Source organism: Dipteris shenzhenensis, chromosome 5 (assembly GCF_047967505.1).
Source record: "Dipteris shenzhenensis isolate YYH24624 ecotype China chromosome 5, Dip_SZ_1.0, whole genome shotgun sequence".
Taxonomy (NCBI): Eukaryota; Viridiplantae; Streptophyta; class Polypodiopsida; order Gleicheniales; family Dipteridaceae; genus Dipteris; species Dipteris shenzhenensis.
The window spans coordinates 40987074-41011994 of record NC_141600.1 but is presented as its reverse complement, the minus strand read 5'-3'; the positions used below and the strand labels follow the sequence as shown (position 1 = coordinate 41011994).

General features: G+C 45.0%; 1 protein-coding gene across 1 annotated transcript; it reads left to right on the top strand.

Moving 5' to 3' along the window:
• Positions 1-729: 729 nt before the first annotated feature.
• LOC147902028 (protein trichome birefringence-like 23) lies at positions 730-5284 on the top strand. Its single transcript, XM_087375240.1, has 3 exons — positions 730-1237; positions 1350-1627; positions 4121-5284. The coding sequence occupies exons 1-3, from the start codon at positions 961-963 to the stop codon at positions 4889-4891; spliced, it is 1326 nt and encodes a 441-aa protein (XP_087231366.1). The 5' UTR covers positions 730-960; the 3' UTR covers positions 4892-5284.
• Positions 5285-24921: the final 19637 nt, after the last annotated feature.

Sequence of the window (24921 nt, the reverse complement as noted above, 5' to 3'; positions counted from 1 at the left end):
CAGAGATCAGATCAGAGGGTTGCATGGAAATAGATAGTCAATTGTCTAAGGGATGCTTTGCTTGTTATTGCAGAGGGGGTGAAAGATGATGCAGCATGCCATACAAGAAACAAGACCCTTTGCATTTATGGAAGACAGAAGCTCTGCAATAGAGACACCAAAACTAAAATGCATAAGCATCTTTGTCCTTCCATTCCATTTGCTAATCTTGTTTGTATGTAATTTTTTGAGGGAAATTTGTCACTGTTAAGTCTTGCTATAACCATCCGCACTAATCCATCCGTGCTTCCTGTCAATCTCCTGCTAAGGCCAATGCTCCTCCTCACCTTCTCTCAATCAAATCTTCTGCGTAGCTTTTCCAAGCGAGTGCTTGTGATTCGTGCTAAGGAATCTTCTATCCTGCTTATGCAAAGTAATCTGTAATTTCCTGTCAATCTCCTGCTACTGTGCGATTAGTGTTTCTGCTAAGGGAAATGTTGTTGATTGCAATGTTTGAATGATGGAAGCGACATGACAGGGGAGCTTATCTTTCCTCACTAGCTTTTGATGGTCTGCAAAGATGAGCGAATGAGTCCATGATTTGGGTGCCTCTTTTCTCTGTTTCTTTTCTCTTCTTCCTGCTCTTCTGAGTCCGACCTTCCTCCTGTCCCCTCCTCCTCCACTCACTCTCCATCGCCATTCACGCATCAACCCCCACCTTACCTCTCACCTCTTTGCCACCCACCTCCTCTTCATTCATCTCCAATCTTAGAATTTGAGCACCCCCCCCCCCCTTCCGCTCATTTGCTTACCTCCTCCTTGCTCAGAGTTTGGATCACCCAGCTGCATTGCTTCTAGACCCATGTGCTCCAGCGCGTAGGTCTCAGCTCAAACTCTCTCTTTCTTCGGAATGTGCCTCCTCTGATCACTTGCCGAGTTGCGTTCCAGTGTCGAGCGCTCGTTGCCCGCTCCATCTCGGAGATGTCTAAGACAACGGCAGCCCACAAGTATCCAGGCAACTACGCACCCGTAGGCCACGATGGGCGTCCCGATTCGGAGTTCTGGAAGTTCCTTAAGCAAAGGAAGTTCGTATTTGTGTCGCTCGTAGTGTTCCTTCTGCCATTTGTATTGGCGAGCCTTTACTCCTCTCGCACGTCAACTTACTACGCTGAGGACTATCCTGAAACTTCTCCTGACGTGAACGAACAGCCTGTACAAGAAAAGCCGGACGTAACAAAGCTTATCGACTTCTCTGTAGGTGATAAAGCACTGCACTTTTGGCCTGCTTATACTCTTTGTGGCTATCTGATCCGATTTATCGATGGAGGTATGAGTGTAGCGTTTCATCTGACGGTAGTTATGAATGTCAGGAGGTTGCAACATTTGGAAGGGAGACTGGATTCCGGACCCCTCAGGACCTCAATACACCAACAAGACTTGCCGGTTCATCCAAGAACATCAGAATTGCATGAAGAATGGCAGGCCAGACAGCGGCTACTTGTACTGGAAATGGAAGCCTGCGGATTGCGAATTGCCCTTGTTTGATGCTAAAACCTATTTAAAGCTGGTCTCGGGAAAGGCTTGGGCTTTTATTGGAGACTCAATAGCGCGGAATCACTTCCAGTCTTTTCTGTGCTCTCTTGCACAGGTAATATCATAACCAGTAGGCTGTCTGGACTTGCACTGTGGAACCCGTAGTACAATGTACCGTGTATTTCTTGTCGCCGTCAGCTAGGTTGCAGTTTTCAATTTGCTGTTACCCTTTGTGCACCTTAGAACAGTTTTTGGATTCGCATTCCCCTGCTTGAAGGTTTTCCCCCATTGTCAACATGTTGTTTGGTCAAAGCATCGCTGCTTGTATGAATTGCCAGGGAGCTTTCCGATTGTTGATGCTCATTATTATATTTGTTTGAACGGGCTTATTTGTTTGCCGATTTATTCTATCTTTAATGCTCGGTAGCTGGTAGTCTAGGATCTGTATTGCAGACCTGAACTTTTGAATAGGTGTGTGTGAAAGCAAACTCAGTTATATTTTATTGGTTGATAGCAGCGATCCTTTGATGCACTCCACGTCTAGAGACGTCATTCTGTACTTTTTGATGCTCTTAGATTCATGTGGCTTGCTTGCGGACTTTGTATTGCTATACGTTCACTTAATGCTGCCTTGGGTGTTCCAGGATCACAGAAAAGTTTCGGAATCTGCCTCATATTCTTTCCCCCTTGAAGATCCTTCTATTATCTAAGTGTGGAAATAAATCCTTTTGTTGTGCAAAATTGCAAATCACCAAAGCCAACGCAATCGAAAGACATTAACAGAGATTGAAGAAGTTTCGGAATCTGCCTCATATTCTTTTCCCCCTGAAGATTCTTCAATTATCTAAGTGTGGAAATAAATCCTTTTGTTGTGCAAAATTGCAAATCACCTAAGCCAACGCAATCGAAAGACATTAAGAGAGATTGAAGAAGCCCTAAAACTGAAATGTATGATGGTTGCATGGAATCTCGACCAAGATGCTGAAAGCAGCCTATGACTGTGATCAACCAGATAGGGAAAAGTACTCCAAATAGGTAGGAAAATAACATCCTGGAGAAGAATAATGGCAAGTGAAGCCTGAATGTTGTTGAAGAAGATAAAGTCATAGCTCCAAGTATTTGTTGAAAGGCATCACAGTGATCTTGAGCCACATGTGAGTTTGTACAGTCCAGATAGACGAAAGAATGGAGTTGGTGAGCCATCACCTGGAGACAATGAGCCCTCCCGGGGTATTTTTATTCATAGCTCATAGAAATCCTGATTTGCCTTGCATGCTGCATCCCTTTGTCTTTCATAAGGATTGAATCTAATGTGTATCTGCAATTTTTGGTTTAACAATTAGCACTTCTCTGCTATGGTGACATGCTCAACCCGAACCATTCCTGTTGGGGTTTGTGACAGACGTTTGGTTGGGATATTTGTCTCTCTCTGGCTCTTACCTTCAATTGTCATAGGGTCTACAGATTTGATGGTGATGGGCACAAGTGACGAGGCATGACCTGCATGGCCGATTTGTGGCACTGCTGAGACAGACAGACACAGACAAACACACACACACACACACACACACAACAACAATAATAACAAAAACTCTCCACCTATGGGACATCCTTTCTTTTCAACGACTGACTGTCTAGGTCGTGAATTTTATGTACATATGGAGATCTTGAGGGGACTTGGTTTCCATAAGTAAACATCACAAAATGCATTTGAGATGGTTCAGTGCACTTTGATATAAATTCTGATGGGACATGTTGCAGATTGTCTCATCACTCAGTTTTGATGAAAATGAAATGAAAGTTCACTCATGTTTACAGTGATGCAAAATATATGTTTGGGTTCTCAATAGGGCTGCAAAAGCACGGAAATCTTCCAAGCTTGCAGAGCTTTGTGTTTTTCTTTGTGATGACTGGAATTATATGCAAGTGAAGAGTGGATTTTGAAATTGTTTTTTTTTTTCATAATCGTGGATTTTGAAATTGTTCAGTGCGTGCTTTTGAAGGAACGCCTTTCTCTACATGCTTTATATTTCAGACTCTTTCTTTATTTCCTCTGCAATTTCAATGCTTGTTTTGTTGGTGTCAAGTTTGCAAAATGTGGGTATGTGCAATGCTGAAAATGTCGAGGATTCTTTTATCTTGGTGGTGCTTGGGAGGTGAAATGTGGCAGTTACCTGGGTCCGTTCGATTGCCCAAAATCACCTGGTCATAGGCCTGTAATAGGTGGAAGTTCAGATTTGAGCAGCTAATTTCCAACAAAAATCTTGCGTTTTGACATATCTGCTGTCTGAAAACGCAAGAAATCTCTAGACCATTTTCCTGGTTGTGACTTATTCTTTCGTCCTGCTGCCAAGAATGCTGGTGAACTTCAGTCTGTGTGACAGGCACACTAGCTTCCTTGTATTATAGTTGCATTTTCCTGGCTCCGTACATCTGCGGCTACCTGCACTGTCAATCAAGGTAACCGAGTATGTCAGCAGTTGGTCCTAAGCATGGGTCATCGCTGTTCTGACTAAATTGTTCTGTCAAGGTGGCGTTCGTTTGTGGAGTTACTATTTACATAATCTGCTGCCCGAAATCTAACGTCTTGTGTAATGGTGCACTGCAGGTTGAAACTCCTACAAACCTTTATCGAGATGACATGGATCACTTCGTGCATTGGTTTTTTCCTACGTACAACTTCACATTAGCTGTCTTGTGGTCACCGTTTTTGGTCGATGAGACGGTGGATGAAGTTGATGGCAAGTGGAAAGACGTTCAAAAGCTGTATGTGGACACTGTAGATAAGAATTGGGCACCTTCCCTTAACAAATACGATTATATAGTATTGTCTTCAGGACAATGGTACTTAAGAACTACCATCTACTACATAGAGAATAAGGTTGTCGGATGCCATTATTGTCCAGGAATGAACGTCACTGAAGTGGGCTTTTACTATGCCTACAGAGTGGCATTAAGGACTGTGTTTGATTTTCTCATCTCCTCCAACTATAAAGGGACAGTATTTTTCCGGACTTTCACCCCTGACCACTTCGAAAATGGCCGATGGGATAACGGAGGTAATTGCACCAGAAAAGCTCCTTTCCGCAGCAACATGACTGCCTTAGAAGGAATGACAGCAGAGATGTACAAAATACAGCTCGAGGAGTTTGGGAAAACTCTATTAAACAGTTCTGTTCTCAGTTTCAAACTGAAGCTTGCAGATACAATACATGCTTCCTTACTAAGGCCCGATGCTCATCCAGGGCCTTACCGAAACTTCCAGCCTTTTGCAGACGACAAGCATGCAAAGGTCCAAAATGACTGCTTGCATTGGTGTCTACCTGGTGCCATTGACACTTGGAGTGCAATGCTCTTGGAGATGCTGAAGCATGTATAGGTGGGTGTATCCATGCAAGCTTTGCACAGAGGAATCCTTCCTGAAGGATTTTAGTTTATCAATGCAAAGCTCAATGGAATACTTCCTGAAGGATTGAATATCAGGAACAAAACTTCACTGCTAATGGCTATTGATCTGGTCATGGCCTTTCTAAGCTTTCTGCTTGGAGTAATCCATTTTTAAAGCTCATGCCTTCCTGAAAGGCAATCATGTAATATCTGTGCTCTTATTTTCTGCTATTGTTTCACTTTCCTGTGAGCTGCCAAAGGCAGCTCGAGTCTGAGGACTAGTTACTGCTAGTTGTAGGCTCTGTGAAGCATAAATCCCCGTAATAAGGGTCTCAACCATAAAGACAGGTGGTGTGCATGAGCATTCATGGTATCTCTTGTTTGGTGGGCGTTTTGTTTCTGTGAGCATGTCAAGGAAGGGTGGAGGTTTTGAATTGGTGAAATTTGATAATCCAACCTCTTAGTTTCTGGTTAAACAACGCAGGGAATCCTCCCTGATAAGTGATATATTCAGAACAGGAATGTGTCTCCTCCATTTCCGGCTAGACAATTTCTTCGATGCAACATGCTTCTTTAATACACTTTCATACGATTGTCCATTAATGCCCTTGGATGTAAGAGAGATCCAAGGGCTTTCCTTAGCATTGAGATCCATTGGATCTCTTTCAATCCAACGTCCACCCATGGCTCTGCCCTCGCCCACCTCTCATAGCGTGACACACTGCCTATCAAAATAGGCACTTTTTTTCCCACCGTTAGATCTTCACTCCACATCGTATGGTCCAGAATGAGCACGAGTTGCAAGTATCCTCCCCACGGCCCTCCATGTGGGGGAATGGGTTGTAGTCGATCTTTCCCGTTCAGAAAGTGGCTCGGCCACTCACCACTTTTAGGACACTTTCCTTCTCAGAAAGCCCTCCCTTGTGCATTCCCCAATACTTCAAAAGACTTAGGTCAAAGGAATCCAAATTTGGATCGTCCAATCCAACTATCTTTCTAATGGTAGAGATGTCTTAGTAGCACCCCTTCACTTGGCACCTCCTTTGCGAGTGGCACTAGCTCCCCTTGTGGCTCATCGACTGGCATGGCGTCGATGGGCGGTTCTAGTGATAATGTAGCCTCAAGCTTTGGTGTCGATCTTTCCTGAGGTTCTGGTGTAGATGTTGCCTCGGGCTCTGGTTGTTGCTGTTGTTGGGAATATATTGATTGTAGTTATGTACCAAGTTGTAGCATCTCGTTAGGCAATTTCTTAATCCCGACCTCTAGAGTAGGTAATCCTTCTAAAGCATCTGCACTTATCAATGTGATAGTAGGAGATGTTGGTGACGGCTCCCATACTGGTGAGAAGGGTATGTCCAACTCCTCAATTGGTTTTGGTGACTAGGGCAAAGTCATTTCTCTTTCTTGTAGTTCTTTTTTTATGATTATAGCCAATAAGTGTGGAATTTTACATTTTTGGCTTGAAGAACCATCTAATTTCTTTATAAAGAAGTTGACAAAGTGTTGGACCCAGTCTTGTTTTAGCTTCCTACTTAGCAAGACAAATGTGCAAAGTGGAAGGGATTGATTCTTGCTGCACTTAACCCCCAGGATTGTGGATAGGAATTATGCTGCTTCCTTGAGGCGATGGTCAATCTCTATGGATCAGTGTGCCCTTGGTAAGGAGAGACTGTACTTTGAGAAACTTTGCATCGGCAGGCCATTTAGAGTATTTGGCACCTTGTGTTGGCAGCGAGAAAGCCCTTTGAATGACTATACTGTCGAGGATAATATTTAGTGGGCTCTGATGTATAGTGATTGTACCGTACTCGTCAACCTTTGCATTGCTGGAGAGGTAAGAATGGAGAAAGTTCTTGATGTATGTGGTAATTGTATGACTATCCTCCAAGGATTTTAGGCTTTTATGCAAACTGCCTAGATCCCTTTGCTTTAAGTAAGATGTTGCTTCTTGGGAAAGAGCATAAGTCGATGTGGGTGGGGTCAAACAAGTTTCAATAACTAGGCCCCGTCAATGGTTAGGTAGGTCGGTGGTGATTGGGGTGGCATTTATTCATCTTGGTCATGCATTAAATCCTCTTCGGAGCTATCGTTCTGGAGCACGAATGGCTTTAGGACATCTGGTTAATCTTCTTGTTGTACATGGACGGTTTAAAAGATAAAGCAATGCTTGATGGTCGGTATAGAAGCCAAAATCATTTGCTAGTAGATAGTGCCGAAATTTCTTTACACTACACACCATTGCTAGGGCTTCTCTTTCTGTGGTAGGATAGTTGATCTCTGCATCATTGAGTTGTCAACTGGCGAAGTAGAATGGGTAGTCTTTCTTATGGTCACGAGGTTGACAAAGCACACTCCCAATTGCATACTTGGATCCATCAGTATGAACATGAAAATCAATATCCCAATTGGGAGATATAAGGATGGGTGCTGTGATTAGGTGACACTTTAAAAGCTCAAACGCTTAGTTACACTCTTCGGTCCATAAGAATTCCACTAATAATTTGTGAAGTGGTTTAGCTATCATGGCATACCATAATATAAATCTTCTATAATAGTCGGCATGTCCTCATAAATACTTGTATACCTTTTGAATTTGAAGGAGGAGGCAATTCCATGATGATTTTGATTTTGTCCATGTCAGTTGCAATCCCATGCTGGGAGACAATATGTCCCAGAACAACTCCGTGGATGACCATGAACTGGCATTTTGTTGGATTTAGGGAGATGCCATACTCCCTGCATTTCGTTAGTATTGCTTCAAGACATTTGGAGTGGTCTTATTTGTTTGAATGGATGCACAAATCATCCAAGAATACCTATAAAAACTTATTTAAAAATGACTTGTAAGCTGTGAACATGACTCGCTGGAATGTGACCAAGGCATTACAAAGGCCGAATGGCATGACTCTATATGCAAAAATACCCCATTTTGTAGCAAATGTTGTTTTTGATTGGTCTTTAGGCGCAATTTGCACTCGTTTATAGCCACTGAAGCCATCCAAGAAGCTATATATTTCTGAACCTGCCACCTTTTCCAACATTGTTTCTGGTAAGGGTAGGGGATAGTAATCCCTAATTGTGGCGGCATTCACATTTTTTAAGTTTACGCATATTCTGAGCTTCTTGTTGCGTTTAGGCACATTGACAATGGGTGAAACCTAATCAATGTGCTCTATCTCGTAGATAAATCTAGCATCTAGGAGTTTTTCCAGCTCATCATAAACCATGGTGCCATATTTGGGATTTGTACGATAAGGTCCACATACCTTAGGGTGAGCACCTTCCCTTATAGGTATCATGTGTACTGCCACATCTGATGAAATTCCTTTTAGCTCTTTGTATGACCATGCTAGGCAGTCACGGTATTCCATTAGGAGTGCTTTGAGTTTGGTTTCATCTTCTTGACGAAGCTCTTTTCCAATGATAACCAAATTTTCTTCCTCCCCTTCAAGGGCGAGGTTTATTGTGCATGTTTTTGCCAATCCCTCATAGATTGGAGTTTCTCCGATGCTATCAGTTTCTTAAACTTCAGATTCTCTTAGTGGTCTTGGCATTGCTATTGGCACACTGCCACTTGTGTAATTCTTGAAGTATTCCGGCACTTCTCGAAGATCAGCCTCTGATGGTGTTGAACTAGCTTGACATGTGTCATGTGTACTAGGTGGCATAGTTACATTTACTAATTTGTTAGGCTCTTCTTGACTTTCTTTTTCTGAAGTCTCTTGATCGAGCTTCATCCGTACATGTGGCTTATATTTCCGAAACTTCTTACGTTGGAAACTGTAGGATAACTTTTCCACTAGTAAGGTGTTTTCAAGTAAGGGTTCATTTGCTGTGTATACTCCTTCCAGTCCCTTAGGGGACCATTCAAGAGGCGGTGATTCTGATTTTGAGGGAGCTAGCTTTGCAAGGTACAATTCAACGATCCTTGATTGGACTCGTTCAAATTCATTGAAGTGCTCGACCTTAGCATTTCTGCGATTTCCTCCAGCTTTGTTGCAAGATCTTTTGCTGTTATTCAACTTTGGAGGTTCAACTTTTAGGAGCTCGACTGCCATTAGGGCATGCAGAGTGGCTAAGTCATTATCAAAGATTTGATCTTCAATTTCAGCATTCTCAGCCTATGTTTCAAGGTCCCAAGGAAAATTTGAGTCATCATTGGTATGGGTACCTTCTTCCGGTTTATTATCCCACTCGAGGTTAGCCATAAAGAATGGCATCTCTAGATCGATTGGTTCTTCATGTGGGAGTAGAGGATCTACCTGTAGCGCATTAGCATCTATTTGTGAGAAGATGGGGTCTAATGAGTGGCAGTTGTCGATGGTTGCCAATGTTTGTATCCAGTTATTGACATTGCTTTATGAGTCACCTTCTATGGCATGCTATTGCAAGGGAGCTGATTTTCTTGAGATTGTTGTTGAAGATGTGTCATCCAATGCTCTAGGAACAATTGGTTTAATAGCTCCTGTTCCCACATTCACCCTGACTGTGGTGTCGCAATTCTGGATTATCAGTCTATCAATTCCCCAATCATGGAGGACTAATGCTTCCCGTAACCAATGACGTCCCAGTAAGATTTGATAGGATTTTTTGGGGAGATCCAAGATTGTGAATTGAAGGGAAAAGCGGACTCTTGCAATCTTTGTGGACATGCCATTCACTATTCCCAAGGGTTTAGCCTGGGAATCATTGGCAAGGTGTATGTTGAAATTAACCTTTTGCATTGGTGGGAGACCCCATTCTTCGTAGAGCTCCTTTGATAGGACATTTACACCTGGTCCACCATCCACTATGGCTTGGACTTCATTATATGCCTTGTGGATCAAAGGCACAGTAATGTTGCGTATGTCATCTCTCTCACCCATCCGCACAGGGATATCTTCGATGTCGTTCATAGGTGGAGGGGGATTTGCAAGTTCAATCCATCCTTTGAAACTCTCCTAGAGATTGGGACAATTCCGTAGGAGGATTCCGATGGGGATTGATACAGGGCAACTCAGGATGCTAGAGAGTGCGGCTCCTTCAAGTTGACGTCGTGGTACATTATGTTGTGGAGTCTATTGTTGGAACAAAGGCTCGAGTACATTATCAATACTTTCTGGGGCCAAGTCATGGATTGGGTCTTGAGCTTGTTTCTCAGCCTCAAATTGAGCTTGTTCCTTTTATACCCATTGTGCCTGAAAACGACCCTTCTTCACCTCTGCAGTTGGGTATGGAGCTTCTTTTATTTGAGGCTCGGGAGTTCATGTGGATGAGCTCAGCTGCTCATTGCTTGGCGGAGGCACTTGTGCTTTCTTTTTAAGAAGTTGCTTTGGTTGGATTGGAATGTTAGGGTCCTTGGTGGCCTCTTTCTATTGGCGTGTAATTACATTTACAGGTTGTGATATTACACTTGCTAGACCCAGACTTTGATGGTCCACCCCAATGATGCCGATTGGGATGTCAGGCTTAACCTCTGATTGTTCTAGGACCTTATTTTTCATGGGACAATCCATACATGCATGTCCTATGCCACAATCTCTGCAGAGTGGTTGGAAAGTAGCTGGGCTACCACAATGAGGGCACTCTGCGATCCGGTGATTTTTGCCACAACCGTAGCACTTGATTGGTGCTCGATATGTGTTGGGACGTACTTGATTTGCATAAACTGGTATTAGACCCTCTGCACTTTTTACATAGTACATTGGGTACTTTGTTTCATACTCAAACGATGAGTCTACTTCCTCGGCTTGTAACTGATGTATTGGAACTTCTTGAGGAGCTGGGTTTGGTGCTCTTGGATATGGTCGTGGATTCGGATTCCTAAGTAGTTGTGGGACTTGTGTCCAAACGGGAACAGGATTTAGCCTCAGAGCTAGGGGCGCTTGTGCAAGTGCCGGTTGCCTATACACTGGCATGGATGCCGCTTGGTATTGTTGAGGTCGAGGCGGGTTGTTGTGCATGTTGAAGATGCAATTGTTTTCATCATAACTGCTGACAACACAAATATGGCACCACAACCTTAGTGGTGGATTTGCTTATGCAGTGATCCTGGCTCTTAGGACTGGGCACTCATTTGTTGTATGATTGGCCATGCAGTGTGGACACCAGACATTTTCTCGTCGTAGATAAGTCTGAGTTGGTGGCTGAAACAAGTGAAGTTTTTGTTCCATGGCCTACATCATGTCTTCTTTCAACTTCATGGTCATGGCCTCTGGGCGATCTTCATTTGATGTTTTGGCAGTGGACTTGGATTTACCTTTTTTCGAGCGCTTATCTCATGTACTAGATCTGCAGTCATCGCTGCTAGTGTCTGAGTCGGTCATGACATCCTCGATGTCAATGCTGCCGCATGAGCACCACTGAACGTTTCATAGCTGCTTATCTTTTTCATATCCTTTTAGATTTTCTTTCTTAGTCCTGCAAAATGAACCATGCTGTGAGGTACTCTGCATCTAGGCGTGGGTCACATTTGGCGATTAATCGTTTCATCTTACCCAGGTATGTGCGTACATCTTCTCGGTGGCCTTGTTCAATCTTACTTAGTTGGAGAGCGGGATCATCTTGTAGCCTCTCCGTTTGGAAGCATCGTTTGAATTCTGTTTGAAGTAGGTTCCATGTGGCATGCTCTTCCACTAGAAGGACTAGGTACCATTCAGATGCTTCAACAGTTAAGGCCATGGGAAATCAAGCCACCTTGGTTTCATGGGATTGATCTCCACTTGCTCGGCATGTGGCATCAAAATGCTGGAGGGATTGGGTTGGATCTCCCCTACCATTATATTTGGGAAGTTTCAGTTTTCCCAAGGGGCATCTGCCTTGATTGTTATTCTTTCTTCGATTAAAGAAATTGTCAGCCTCTGCATCGAGGTTAATATTCCCATCATTGTCACGACGGCGTCCAACCATGTCAAGGCGTGGAGGAGTTAAAGCGAATAATTGAATGTCACGGGGGGATTCGGGATAGAGGATTGTCGAGGGTGGTGGTTGTATTAGAGTTGTATGCAGATTTGGCAAGCATTGGAGTCAAAGGCATTGGCCGAAATGTGGCTGCATGCAGATTGGGCGAGATTTGCAAAGGGTGTCTGTGCCGCAAGTGCGGGTATGAATGTAGTTCTGTTGGGAGGGTTAGAGTGGTGTTAGTTTGTGTAGGGACCGTCATGTTAATAGTGTGTCTAAGATTGTCCTACGTGTGTAGGGAAATGTGCCGGTGCAGACGGATCGTTAATCGGAGGTCACAATGTGAAGATATGAGCGAATTTGTGCGAAACGAGGCCCACACGGGGGCGCAAATGAGCAAGCGCTAGGGATACCGAAATGGTGTGCAATGGGTTGGGAAAATACCCCATAGTGTGGTGTTTTTGTGTGTGAAATTTGGGTTTAAATGGGGTCTAGTTTGGGTCCCAAATGGATGAGTTACGGGGGGTTAAAGTAGGGGGTAAATTTTTCTTTTTTTGGGGGGGGGTCCTAAGGGTGGTGTGAATGGACTTAAGTCTAACTGAGGGATTTGAACCAAGTTAATCTAGTTAGATTAACTAACCTATATCCTCCCAGTTACTATAACTGGGAGGTTAACTTAACTAAGTTTACTAACTACAGTTAGTTATTAATTAAAGGAAGGTTAGACTAACCTAACTGTCAGTAACTAACTTAGGATAAACTTAACCTTAGTTAGAACAAACTAACCTAAATTAAACTAACCTAACGTAGGTTAAACTAACCTAGGGTTCATTTTAGTTTTTTTTTTGGGACTGTGGTTGGGGGGGGAAAGCTATCAGGGCAGCGGTGTAGGGGGGGTTTGTCCGTTTGGCGATGGCAGGGGGGGTTTTGCGAGCAAGTGAGTGGGGGGGGGGGGAGGACGGAGGGGCGGGTGAGGGGTGAGTGGGGGGGTGAGGGTCAAGGGGAGGGGAAGGGGGCAGAGGGAGAGGGTCGAGGGGAGGGGGGTGGGACGGAGGAGGCACTGTAGAGCAGGGCGGCGCAGGCGGGGCTTCACAGAGCTGTGGGCCGACAGGGCAGGTGGGGCGCGGGCGGACAGGCAAGTAGGGTGGAGGTGGGGCCGGGGGCAAGCGAGGCTGTGCGGCGCAACGGGCGGGGCGGCGCAGGGTGGACCGTGCAACGCCTGCAAACCGGTTTAGGGTTTAGGGTTTAGGGTTTAGGGTTTAGGGAAAGAGAGAGATAGAGAGAGAGAGAGAGAGAGAGAGAGGGGGGGGGGGAGGGAAATAGAGAGGTGGTGGAAATAGGAGGGGTGGTGGAGATGGAGGGGGGAAGATGGGGGCGGAGGGGGGAAGTGGTGGTGGTGGAGATGGAGGGGGGGAGGAGGTGGTGGTGGAGGGGGGGGGGGGAAAAGGGGGAGGGGATAGTGGTGGGATGGGGGGTTGGTGGTGGTGGAAGGGGGAGGGGGTGGTGGAGATGGAGATGGAGGGGGGTGGGGGGAGGGAAGAAAGAGGTGGTGGAAATGGGAGGGGTGGTGAAGATGGAGGGGGAGAGGGAGGAGGGGGTGGTGGTGGAGGGGGGACGGGGGGGGGGAAGAGAGAAGAAAAAAAAACTTGATGGACAGAAACTTTGACGGAAATCCAAAGGGAGAAAGGGGTGGTCACCTGAATGCTCTCTAAGTCTTTCTCGATGTAACGGGATTATCGAGGACCAATGGACGATGGGTGGATGGCTAGGTTATCACTGCGAGATGGGCTCAAAGTCACTTACCATGTGAGAATGGGAGTAGGGTGGTGGTCGATGGAGAGGGAGGAGTGTCTTGCGTAGGGCTCGGAATGAGGAAGAGGATGGAGGCAAGATGTGAAAGATGAAGAATGAGAGGTGGAGTGGGTTTTTATAGGAAATGGGTTTAGGTTTAGGTTTAACCCTAAACTCTTTCCGAGCCGTAACTTGTTATGGGATAGCTTGGTTCGCTCTTTTGCAAAAAGGTGAAATGATAGAAATTGCAAGCTCTACACATTCATGTCCACTACCTAGTCTGATTGTTTATCAAGTGGCTTCTTTTTAAGAAATAAAGAAAATTTCTTAAGGTAGTAACCCAAGGTTGATGCTTGGGGTTGATATGTTTGGCTAGAAATGGAAAAAATTTTACTCTCCTTGCCCTTAAGTGTTATGTTCGTGAAAGTTCAAAGTAGTTTGTTTTTTTTACATATATTTGCATATGTTTACTCATTACTTGAGACGCTAGTCTCTCCAACAGCGGTGGATGGCTAGGTTATCATTGCGAGATGGGCTCAAAGTCACTTACCATGTGAGAATGGGAGTAGGGTGGTGGTCGATGGAGAGGGAGGAGTGTCTTGCGTAGGGCTCGGAATGAGGAAGAGGATGGAGGCAAGATGTGAAAGATGAAGAATGAGGGGTGGAGTGGGTTTTTATAGGAAATGGGTTTAGGTTTAGGTTTAACCCTAAACTCTTTCCGAGCCGTAACTTGTTATGGGATAGCTTGGTTTGCTCTTTTGCAAAAAGGTGAAATGATAGAAATTGCAAGCTCTACACATTCATGTCCACTACCTAGTCTGATTGTTTATCAAGTGGCTTCTTTTTAAGAAATAAAGAAAATTTCTTAAGGTAGTAACCCAAGGTTGATGCTTGGGGTTGATATGTTTGGCTAGAAATGGAAAAAATTTTACTCTCCTTGCCCTTAAGTGTTATGTTCGTGAAAGTTCAAAGTAGTTTGTTTTTTTTACATATATCTGCATATGTTTACTCATTACTTGAGACGCTAGTCTCTCCGACAGCGGTGCCAAATGTTGGCTCTTTCCTATGGCTTCCGTCAGAAGAGCAAGGTATTCTCAGTATGCAGGGTTCCGAGGCTTTTTGTCACCTATAGATATATTGGGGTTGTTGTTTGTACTATACGTGTAGCTTGGGACCTCGAGTCGTGTTCTGGTGAGAGACGTAGGCTTAAGTGTGGTAAGCAAACATAGTGCATGCATGTGTAAAAGGAATAATAATAAGTCGCGATGTGGTCTTCTCAGAATAGCCGCATCAATTGGAGTAGGATGTTTCCTTCCCAGACAACTAGGACTAGGATATCCATCCAGTACAACCACCAACAGTAGACCGAACTCCCCCAACGGTGCTTGGGAGGATTCAAGATAAAGAAGAGGAAGAAGAGCCTGCAGAACCACAATAGCAATGGCCATTCTTGAAATGGATAAAGTAGCTTTTGGACGACAGAGAACCTCCAGCCATTGAGGAGGAACCATCTGAACACTGCTGGCCCAAGAGATTAGAGGAACAAAGAAGGGCACAGGAACACTTGGTCAACTACGCTTTGATGACAAAGGTGATCCGTGTTGAAGAACCCAAGTGTCTTGAAGAGGCACAAGGTGATGATAGGTGTATGGAGGCTATGCAGTCAGAGTATGGCTCCATAATGAAGAACAACACCTGGGACCTTGTGGATCGACCACCAAAATGCAAGGTAATCGGTAATAAGTGGGTGTACAAAACCAAGTACAAGTTCGACGGCAGGTTGGATAAGTACAAGGCTCGGCTCATAGCAAAAGGATTCGCACAAGTACATGGTTTTGATTATCAAGATACTTTTGCTCCCACAGCTCGACTAACCACAATTCGTAGTGTTTTGGCCTTAACAGCACAGGACAGTTGGCTCGTGCTTCAGATGGATGTAAAATCTGCATTTCTAAATGGAGATCTCAAGGAGGAGGTATACGTGGAACAACCACCAGGATTTGTAATCCCTAATTCAAAAGGTAAAGTCTGTAAACTAAAGAAGGCACTTTATGGGCTAAAACAGGTCCCATGAGCGTGGTACCAGTGGATTGATGCCTACTTTCTGCAAAATGGGTTCAGGAGGAGCCCATCTGATGCAAGTTTGTATATCTACAGAGAAGGAGGCAAGTGTATGATCGTGGTCCTTTATGTGGACGACTTTGTCATAACAGGGAACCATGAAGAAAAGATCTCGCAGACAAAGCAGTTGCTAGGAAGAGAGTTTGAAATGATAGACCTCAGACTGATGCATTTCTGTTTGGGATTGAAGTTTGGCAAGAGCCAAAACAGATCTTCATCTCACAGCTGAAGTATGTTAGAGAGATACTGAAGGCATTTGGCATGGCTGAGTGCAAGACAGTCGGCACCCCTATGGAGGTTGACTTGAAGCTCTCAAATGAGGATTCATCACCACTAGTGGATGAAGCGAAGTACAAAAGGCTTGTGGGTAGTTTTATTTACTTGTGCAACACGCGGTCGGACATCAGCTTTGTGACTGATGTACTAAGTAGGTTTTCCAATAAGCCCTGGGAGAACCATTGGAGGGCAGGGATGCGAGTGCTAAAATACATCAAAGGTACACTTGATTACGGCATCACCTATACTAAGGGCAACACCTTGACTGGATTCTATGACTCAAATTGGGCAGGAGATGTGGACAGCAGGAGATTAGTGACAGGTTACTATTTCTCACTTGGATCTGGAGCTGTATCATGGGTCAACAAGAAGCAACCCACAGTTGCTCTTTCTTCTACCGAGGCTGAGTACAAAATCAGCATGTTTTGCTTCTTGTGAGGCAGTGTGGTTGAGGAGGATTTTAGGGGACATGGGTGTAGCACAGAACAAGCCTATGCAGTTATCATGTGACAATCAGAGTTGCATGGCAATGGCAAAGAACCCTGTGTTCCATGCTCGCACAAAACACATTGAGATTCAATATCACTTTGTACACGAGCTCATCATGGATGGAGAGTTCGACTTGGTATACTGTCGGACTATAGAGAATGCTGTGGACATCTTCACGAAGGCTCTTGGAAGAGACTTGCTGGAGAGGCATCTTCATCGACTTAGCAGTGGGTCGAAAAAGTAAGTTCACTTCTGGGTGGACATTGAGGGGGGGTGTTAGATATCAATGCTCCACTCTCTGTAACTACGCACGAACCAGCTAACTCTACTTGTAAGCCCCCCATATGAGGAGAAGGCATTTGAGTAGCTCGATTATCCGGTCCTAGTTTGGACACCAGATGGGGGCCATGTATGGCCTGATGGCTAGGCGACTTCACATAGAGTTGGCACACTACCAACTAGGCTACATGCAAGTGCGGGAAGGCATCCCATGACTGACCGCACTGAGGGTAGATGGAGCATTTCCCAGGGCAGCCCACTCTTGGGTTGCGGGGCCCGTTTGGAGCCGTAGATGATCTTGGATGCTCTATTCTGTGCCACAGTTCTAACGTGTGGTCGGTGGCCTATTTCTAGTCAGCTGTTTTTGGCCGACTGGGTCGGTCTCCCAATTGGGTCTAACCAACTATGACTGGTGGCTATATAAGAGCAAGCTCGTGAAGCCCATATTCATCACTAGCTATAGCAACCCTGATTCCTTAACATCTAGCCTCCATCCTCTACTGTTTCCAGCATGCCATCGAAGCTTCTCACACAGGAGCGCACGGCTGGGAGGTAACGCCATCCATTGTATCAATTTAGAGTAATCAATTTTTGGATTCTCCATACTATCAGCTTTTCTCTCTTGCATATGAGATCCTATTATCTGTTGAGCACAGACGTCGTATTATTTTCTTACAGTGATAAGTATGCCAGTGCAATATTCAACTTCATACTTCGGCAAATTCGTTTGAGAAGCGTGTCAACTCACCTGCATCTGTCCACATAAAAGGTAAGTTACAACTAGATCCTCTTAGATGTGGGACTGTAGGCATCCATGCTAACACACAATTGTTATCCTTGTCCCTCAAACCAATCTACAACACATCATCTTTTGGCACTTAACCAGTCCAACTGTATTAAATCAAGAATAACTGTAAAATATTACAGTGTAAACCAACCAAAAATTCAAAGTGGTGGGAGTTAATGTGTTAATATTATACTTCCCTTGTAGTTCTTGGAGGAACTACATTGGGGTTCTTGTAACTCTATTCCTCCTACGAGATTGTATGCATAGGTATGAAATATTCCTATCTCCTCAAGGTCACCGGGTAAAGCCAGACGCATATTATGGGGATCATACTAATGGTTGGGTGCGAGTAGGGTGACGAAGAAACATGGTCACGCATCTGAATGGGTAGTTAAGCGATTACGTCGATGACTGAGGACTATGACCCGAGCCCTCATTGAGGAGAGAATACATGTGGCTCTCTATGAGGCTCGTATGAAGGTAACACCACGGATATGTATAGCCAGTCCTGACACTCACCCTGTTGGATGGCGGGTAGGTAGGAGATGACTGAATCTCCTTGCAGGTAAGCTCCATGCAATACTACCTCTCGTTCTATTTACCATATGGTGGGGAACTTCTCGTAAGGCTCTTCGAAGTCCCTCCCAATTCACACTAGGGGTCGTGGATCGTAGTTCTCCTCTACATGGATATCTCCCGTATCCACGCCTCTCCTCCTATTGTTCATGGGGATCATAGTTTGTGGAAAACCATAGTGGGTGGTAAAGAGCATCACGTGCTTCTCACATATTCACAACACTAAACGTAGAGGCACATCCATCATACTGTCAAGTTCCACAAAATACTTAGTCGCATTATTAGTGTAAGAAAATAGTACGCAGCGGAAGATAACAACAAAACGCAAGTACACGATGGAAAGCTGGAGAGAATACAAAAATTCTGATATACCAAACTGCTGATACAACTGATGGTTGGCTGTCCACCCGTGCGCTCTATAGACAGAGCTTCGATGGTGATCTAGACAGATGCTGGACGGAGGACTATGAGCGTGAAGAACTGGTGATCTGATGATAGGGGGTGGCTACTTATATAGTGTAAGTGGTTGACGGTCGGCCCTGTAATAGGCAGTCGGCCTAATAGACAGTCGGCCTGGAAGACCACCGACCCTTCAGAAAACATGCCGTCGGGCAGATGAAGGATCGCGCATAGGTCATACCGTCAGGCCTGGGGCTACCGGCAGCCCCCGGACCCTGCCGCTGGGGGCTTTGCCCCCAGACCCCCACCGCCCCCCCGAACCCCCCCTTTGTGCAGACGGGTATCTACTCTTGGCTCCTAAGCCGTCTCATAACCATCTGGTCTACTCTAAGACCCCTTCCAGTGTCTAAACTGGGGATCCCTCCCAATATCTGATACCCATCATGGCTTCTCCTCATATGGGGGCCTTACAACATTGGGTACACAGAATATTGGTGGGTTACATGAGAGGTGGACATTTGAGCTAACTCTAACACCCCCCCTCAATGTTCACCCGAAGATGAACTACGTGTTCGGACCAATGCCGAGTCGATGTAGATGCCGCAACAATAAATCACTCCCAAGAGCCTTCGTGAAGATGTCTGCGCAATTGTCCTCTGTGGGACAATACTCCAGCTCTATGACTCCATCCTCGATGAGCTCTCGTACGTAGTGATACTGGATCTCTATGTGCTTTGTACGAGCATGGAACACAGGATTCTTTGCAATGGCCATGCAACTCTGATTGTCGCATTTTAGAACCGTCGCATCTTCGATTGGAACTCCTATGTCTTGCAAGATCCTCCTTAGCCAAACTGCTTCACAAGCAGCAATGCATGCTGCCTTGTACTTAGCTTCCGTCGAAGATAGTGCCACTGTTGGTTGCTTCTTGCTAATCCAAGAGAACACTCCTGAACCAAGTGAGAAACAATATCCAGAAACTGACTTTCTAGAATCACAATCTCCCGCCCAATCTGAGTCACAGTAACCCGCCAAGGTCTTCCCTGCTCTGTAGGTAATGCCATACTCTAGTGTACCTTTCACGTACTTTAGCACACGCATCCCTGCTTTCCAATGGTTCTCTCGAGGTTGATTTGAGAAACTACTAAGTACACCAACTGCAAAGCTGATATCAGGTCTAGTGTTGCACAGAAAAATGAGACTCCCCACAAGTTTCCTATACTCCTTGATGTCGACAAGTGGTGATGCATCCTCCACTGAGAGCTTACCATTCACCTCCATGGGAGAGACCACGTCCTTACACTCGGTCATACCGAATGCCTTCAAGATCTCGCGAGCATATCTCTGCTGAGAGATGAAAATCCTGCCAGGTTTTTGCCAAACCTCAATGCCGAGGCAAAAGTGCATGAGCCCCAAATCTGTCATCTCAAACTCGGAACTCAACGACTCCCTCAACTGTTGCAGCATCTTCTCATGATCTCCTGTGATGATCAAGTCATCCACGTAAAGGACTATTACCACATACTTGCCATCCTGCTTACAAACATACAGGTTAGCATCAGAAGCACTTTTTGAGAAACCAATTGATATGAGAAAGCTATCAATCCGTTGGTACCATGCCCTTGGGGCCTGTTTCAGCCCGTACAATGCCTTCTTTAGTTTGCAAACCGTGTTCTCTGAATTGGGCACCTCAAATCCTGGTGGCTGGAACACATATACCTCCTCCTTGAGATGTCCATTCAAGAACGCAGATTTCACGTCCATTTGAAACACCGGCCACTGCTTATGAGCAGCCAAGGCAAGTACCACCCGAATAGTTATCATCCTTGCTGTAGGAGCAAAGGAATCCTCAAAATCAAAGCCTTCAACTTGAGAGTATCCTTGTGCAACAAGCCTAGCCTTGTACTTTTCCAAAGACCCATCAGATTTGTACTTGGCCTTCCATACCCATTTGGTACCAATGATCTTCCTTTTTACTGGACAATCAACCAAGTCCCAAGTCTGATTCTTCATGATGCTGTCATACTCCTCTTGCATGGCAGCTTTCCAATTTGGATCGCCCATTGCCTCATCCAAATTCGTAGGCTCTTGAACTTTCATAATCTCAGCCATCAAGGCCATATTGACTATGTGTTCAGAAGCCCTTTTCTGCTCCTCTATCCTCTTTGATCGTCGAAGTCCATCTGCAGATGACTCCGCCAAGTCTGGAACCGGATTCTTCTCATCAAAGAGCTGCCTTGCCCACTTTGGAAGTGGCTTACCTTGTGGAGCCAAGGCATGTTGTGGTGTTGGTGGAGTTTGTTCCTCGAAGTACTCCTCCTCATTCTGCAACTCTGCTTTAGATACGGGCACAAGGTGAGTTACTTTTACGGCTGATGATAAAGTGGAAGGGCATACCTCCTCCTCCACTGTATGTGGCTGTTCCCAAAACACCACATCACGACTGACCACGATCTTCTTTGCCTCTGGATCATATAGCCGGTACGCCTTTGACTCCTGGCTATAGCCCATGAAGATACACTTTCTGCTCTTTGGATCTAATTTCTTTCTGGTGCTATCTGGAACATGAACAAAACACTCACATCCAAATGTTCTGAAATGAGAAGCGGAAGGCTTTTTACCTGAGTAAGCCTCCAAAGGTGTTTTGCCCGTCAAGGCCTTTGTGAAGCTTCGATTGAGGATGTAGACTGCTGTATTGACTGCCTCAGCCCAAAAAGACTTAGGCAATCCTTTACCTAGTGCCATGCATCGTGCCATCTCCATGGTAGTACGATTGCGACGCTCTACAACACCATTTTGTTGCGGAGTATGTGCAGCCGTGAGTTGGCGCTTAATGCCATTCTCGTGCAAGTATGTGTCGAACTCTTTTGACAGGAACTCTCCTCCTCGATCCGTGCGAAGCTTCTTTACCTTCAGCCCGCTTTCGTTTTCCACCATCTTTTGCCACTGTTTGAATTTTCCAAGAGCTTCAGCCTTATCTCGTAAAAAATACACCCACATGTATCTACTGTAGTCGTCGACGATAAGCATATAGTAGTTACATCCCCCCAAAGCTTGAGTCGGAGCTTTCCCATTGAGATCAGCATGAACCAATTCTAGAGGAGCCTTTGCCCGATAGCCGCTCTCATGTGGAAAAGCCTTCCTTTGTTGCTTGCCCATCATACAAGCTTCACAAGGTTCCTGCACCTTTGAGAGTGCAGGCAAGTGTGCAACCATCCCTGTTTTCTGCATTTCCAAAAGAATAGGATAACTAAGATGACCAAATCTTTCATGCCATACCTTACTGATGCCCACTCCTGAAGAGACTGTTAGTGCCGTCAGCTCGTAGAGATTGTTCTTCCTTACTGCCTTGCCGACCACCTTGCCCGCTGCATTAAGGATTTCTGCTCCGGTCCTCTTGAAACGCACCTCCAAGTTGCGATCAGTTATCGCAGCAACCGAAAGCAAGTTCTTCTTTAGCTGAGGAACTAGTAATACATCAGAAAGCTCTTTAGTTTCACCCTCTTGAATGGAAAGAGAGATAGTACCTGTACCTTCCACAGGGCATTTTGCATTATTACCAACCGTCACGTTCATGGGCTCTTGTAGAGGCTTGAAAGAGCTATACCAGTCCTTCTTTCTGGTCATGTGACGGGACGCTCCACTATCAAGGAGCCACGAATCATTCGTTGTTGAAACTTCTGTTGAGGAGCATATTTCTTCAATTGCAACCCATAGCTCCAACTCAGTTTCAACTGTGTTGGCAGATTCCTTGCCTTTCGAAGAAGACTGTGTAGTGCCATTCTTTTCGTCCTGCTGCTTCTTTCTGCAATCCTTGATCATGTGACCGCTTTTGTTGCAGTAGTGGCACTTACCTGAAAACTTCTTCTTCTTACAATTCTTCTTCTCTCCACCCTTCCCTTTGGATGTGGTTGAGAATGCTGCATCACTTCCGCCATCGCGGGTCTTCATTCGCATCTCCTCCTCTAGAAGCATCGCACTGAACTCTTCAAAAGTGAGGGGTGGATTTCTTACCTGCGTGTTGAGTGTCGTAACCAACGCATCGTACTTTTGTGGAAGGATCCGAATGCACCTTCTGGCCAACTCTTCGCTGGTCTTTGTAATCCCAACCGCCGCCATCTGATCACGTAGATTCTTGATCCGTGTGATGAATGTCTTAGCTGATTCTCCATTAGAGCACCTCTCTGCAGCAAGCATATTCTCCAGATTTTGAATTCTGGTCTGATTCCGCGTTTCATACTGACCTTTCAGTATGTTCCAAGCCTCACTTGCCTTGTCTGTATGCTGAATCAGAGTCAAAACAGAATCACTTGAACTGGTAACAAGAGCACAGAGTGCATCTGCGTTCCTTCGTTTCCATGCCCGAAGAAGATCTGCATTCGGTGGCGTTATGACGTTGGGGTTGTCTGGATTCGGTGATCCAACCGGTTCTGGATCCAATCCCAGAACAGTATCCAGAAGCTCATATGAATCCAAGATCGCGCTGATCTTGAATTTCCACAAAGTATAATTCGTCCCATCGAGCTTGCCTTCATTGAAGGCAGGTGGACGAATTCGCAACGGGGTTGGTGCAGCCATCACTCCTAGTAGCCTTTGCTAACAAAGCTCGTTGAACTTGCAATAAAGTCGTTACTCAGATAGCCTGAGCTCTGATACCATGTAAGAAAATAGTACGCAGCGGAAGATAACAACAAAACGCAAGTACACGATGGAAAGCTGGAGAGAATACAAAAATTCTGATATACCAAACTGCTGATACAACTGATGGTTGGCTGTCCACCCGTGCGCTCTATAGACAGAGCTTCGATGGTGATCTAGACAGATGCTGGACGGAGGACTATGAGCGTGAAGAACTGGTGATCTGATGATAGGGGGTGGCTACTTATATAGTGTAAGTGGTTGACGGTCGGCCCTGTAATAGGCAGTCGGCCTAATAGACAGTCGGCCTGGAAGACCACCGACCCTTCAGAAAACATGCCGTCGGGCAGATGAAGGATCGCGCATAGGTCATACCGTCAGGCCTGGGGCTACCGGCAGCCCCCGGACCCTGCCGCTGGGGGCTTTGCCCCCAGACCCCCACCGCCCCCCCGAACCCCCCCTTTGTGCAGACGGGTATCTACTCTTGGCTCCTAAGCCGTCTCATAACCATCTGGTCTACTCTAAGACCCCTTCCAGTGTCTAAACTGGGGATCCCTCCCAATATCTGATACCCATCATGGCTTCTCCTCATATGGGGGCCTTACAACATTGGGTACACAGAATATTGGTGGGTTACATGAGAGGTGGACATTTGAGCTAACTCTAACAATTAGCACGGGTAACCCAATGTTTTTGTTTACTATTTCCATCTCGTTGAGAGTGCTCTAGGTTATCCTAGAGGGGTATTCTACTCTCAACCTTCACAGAGATGAAATACGACTGCCAGCCTGGGGTATTGTTCAAACAAAAGGTAATATTCATGTAAATAAACTAAGCATACAATAAATATTTGAAAGCTGCCATGACCACATACTACTTCGCCGACGACTACTCTTTCAAATACTAAACTGTGCCACCATTTATCTTTTCACTTCTATCAAGCAGAAGGAAACCTTTTGTCACAGTGTTCGCTCAGATTCGCGACAAAGTCCTAAGGGATCGTCTCCCATCTCCTGCCACTAAGGTAAGTTTCTAAGCTCTGAGGTGCTAGGAGTGGATTCCATTTTATGGACACTGGCTTCCCTCTTTGATTTAAATCATGCAGTATTTCACTTGTGGGAGCTCCATATCTTGGTCGCTGCATCATGTACGTTTCCTTCAAATTCCTCAATCTGGTCCTCAAGACCTCGAGGGGGTCACTTGTCATATGTAACCCTATCACGTGAGTTCCACAAATGGATTTTTATTAATTCAATTACTTACAGATTTATATATACATAAGGAAGTAATTTAATACCCAAAGGTTAATATACAGAAGGGCATTTTATATTAAAAATTATCTAGAAACTTGCAACATGTGACATGGATATTTGCGTGGAGTGGCTTATGTCATGGGACATTTTGAAATGCTAGTATTGGCATTTTCCTTTTGAAATGAGTAAGTGCTCCTCTTGCATTTTCTTGAATTCTAGAGAATTCTAAAAATCTTTTCTCTCTTTATTGCTCTTTTTGGCCTTTGCATTAGGATGAGATTAGGATACTATGCTTTCTTGAATTCTAGAGAATTCTAGAAACCTTTTCTCTCTTTATTGCTCTTTTTGGCCTTTGCATTAGGATGAGATTATGATGCTATAATTTTCTCCCTTTATTGCTCTTTTTTTGCCTTTTCATTAGGATAAGATAACAATGCTTGAATTTATTTTTTGAAGTTTTTAAATCTTGTTACTCTCTTTTTTTTTATTTCTATCCACAAAGGGATTGCATTGAATCAATGGTGGAGGAGTATT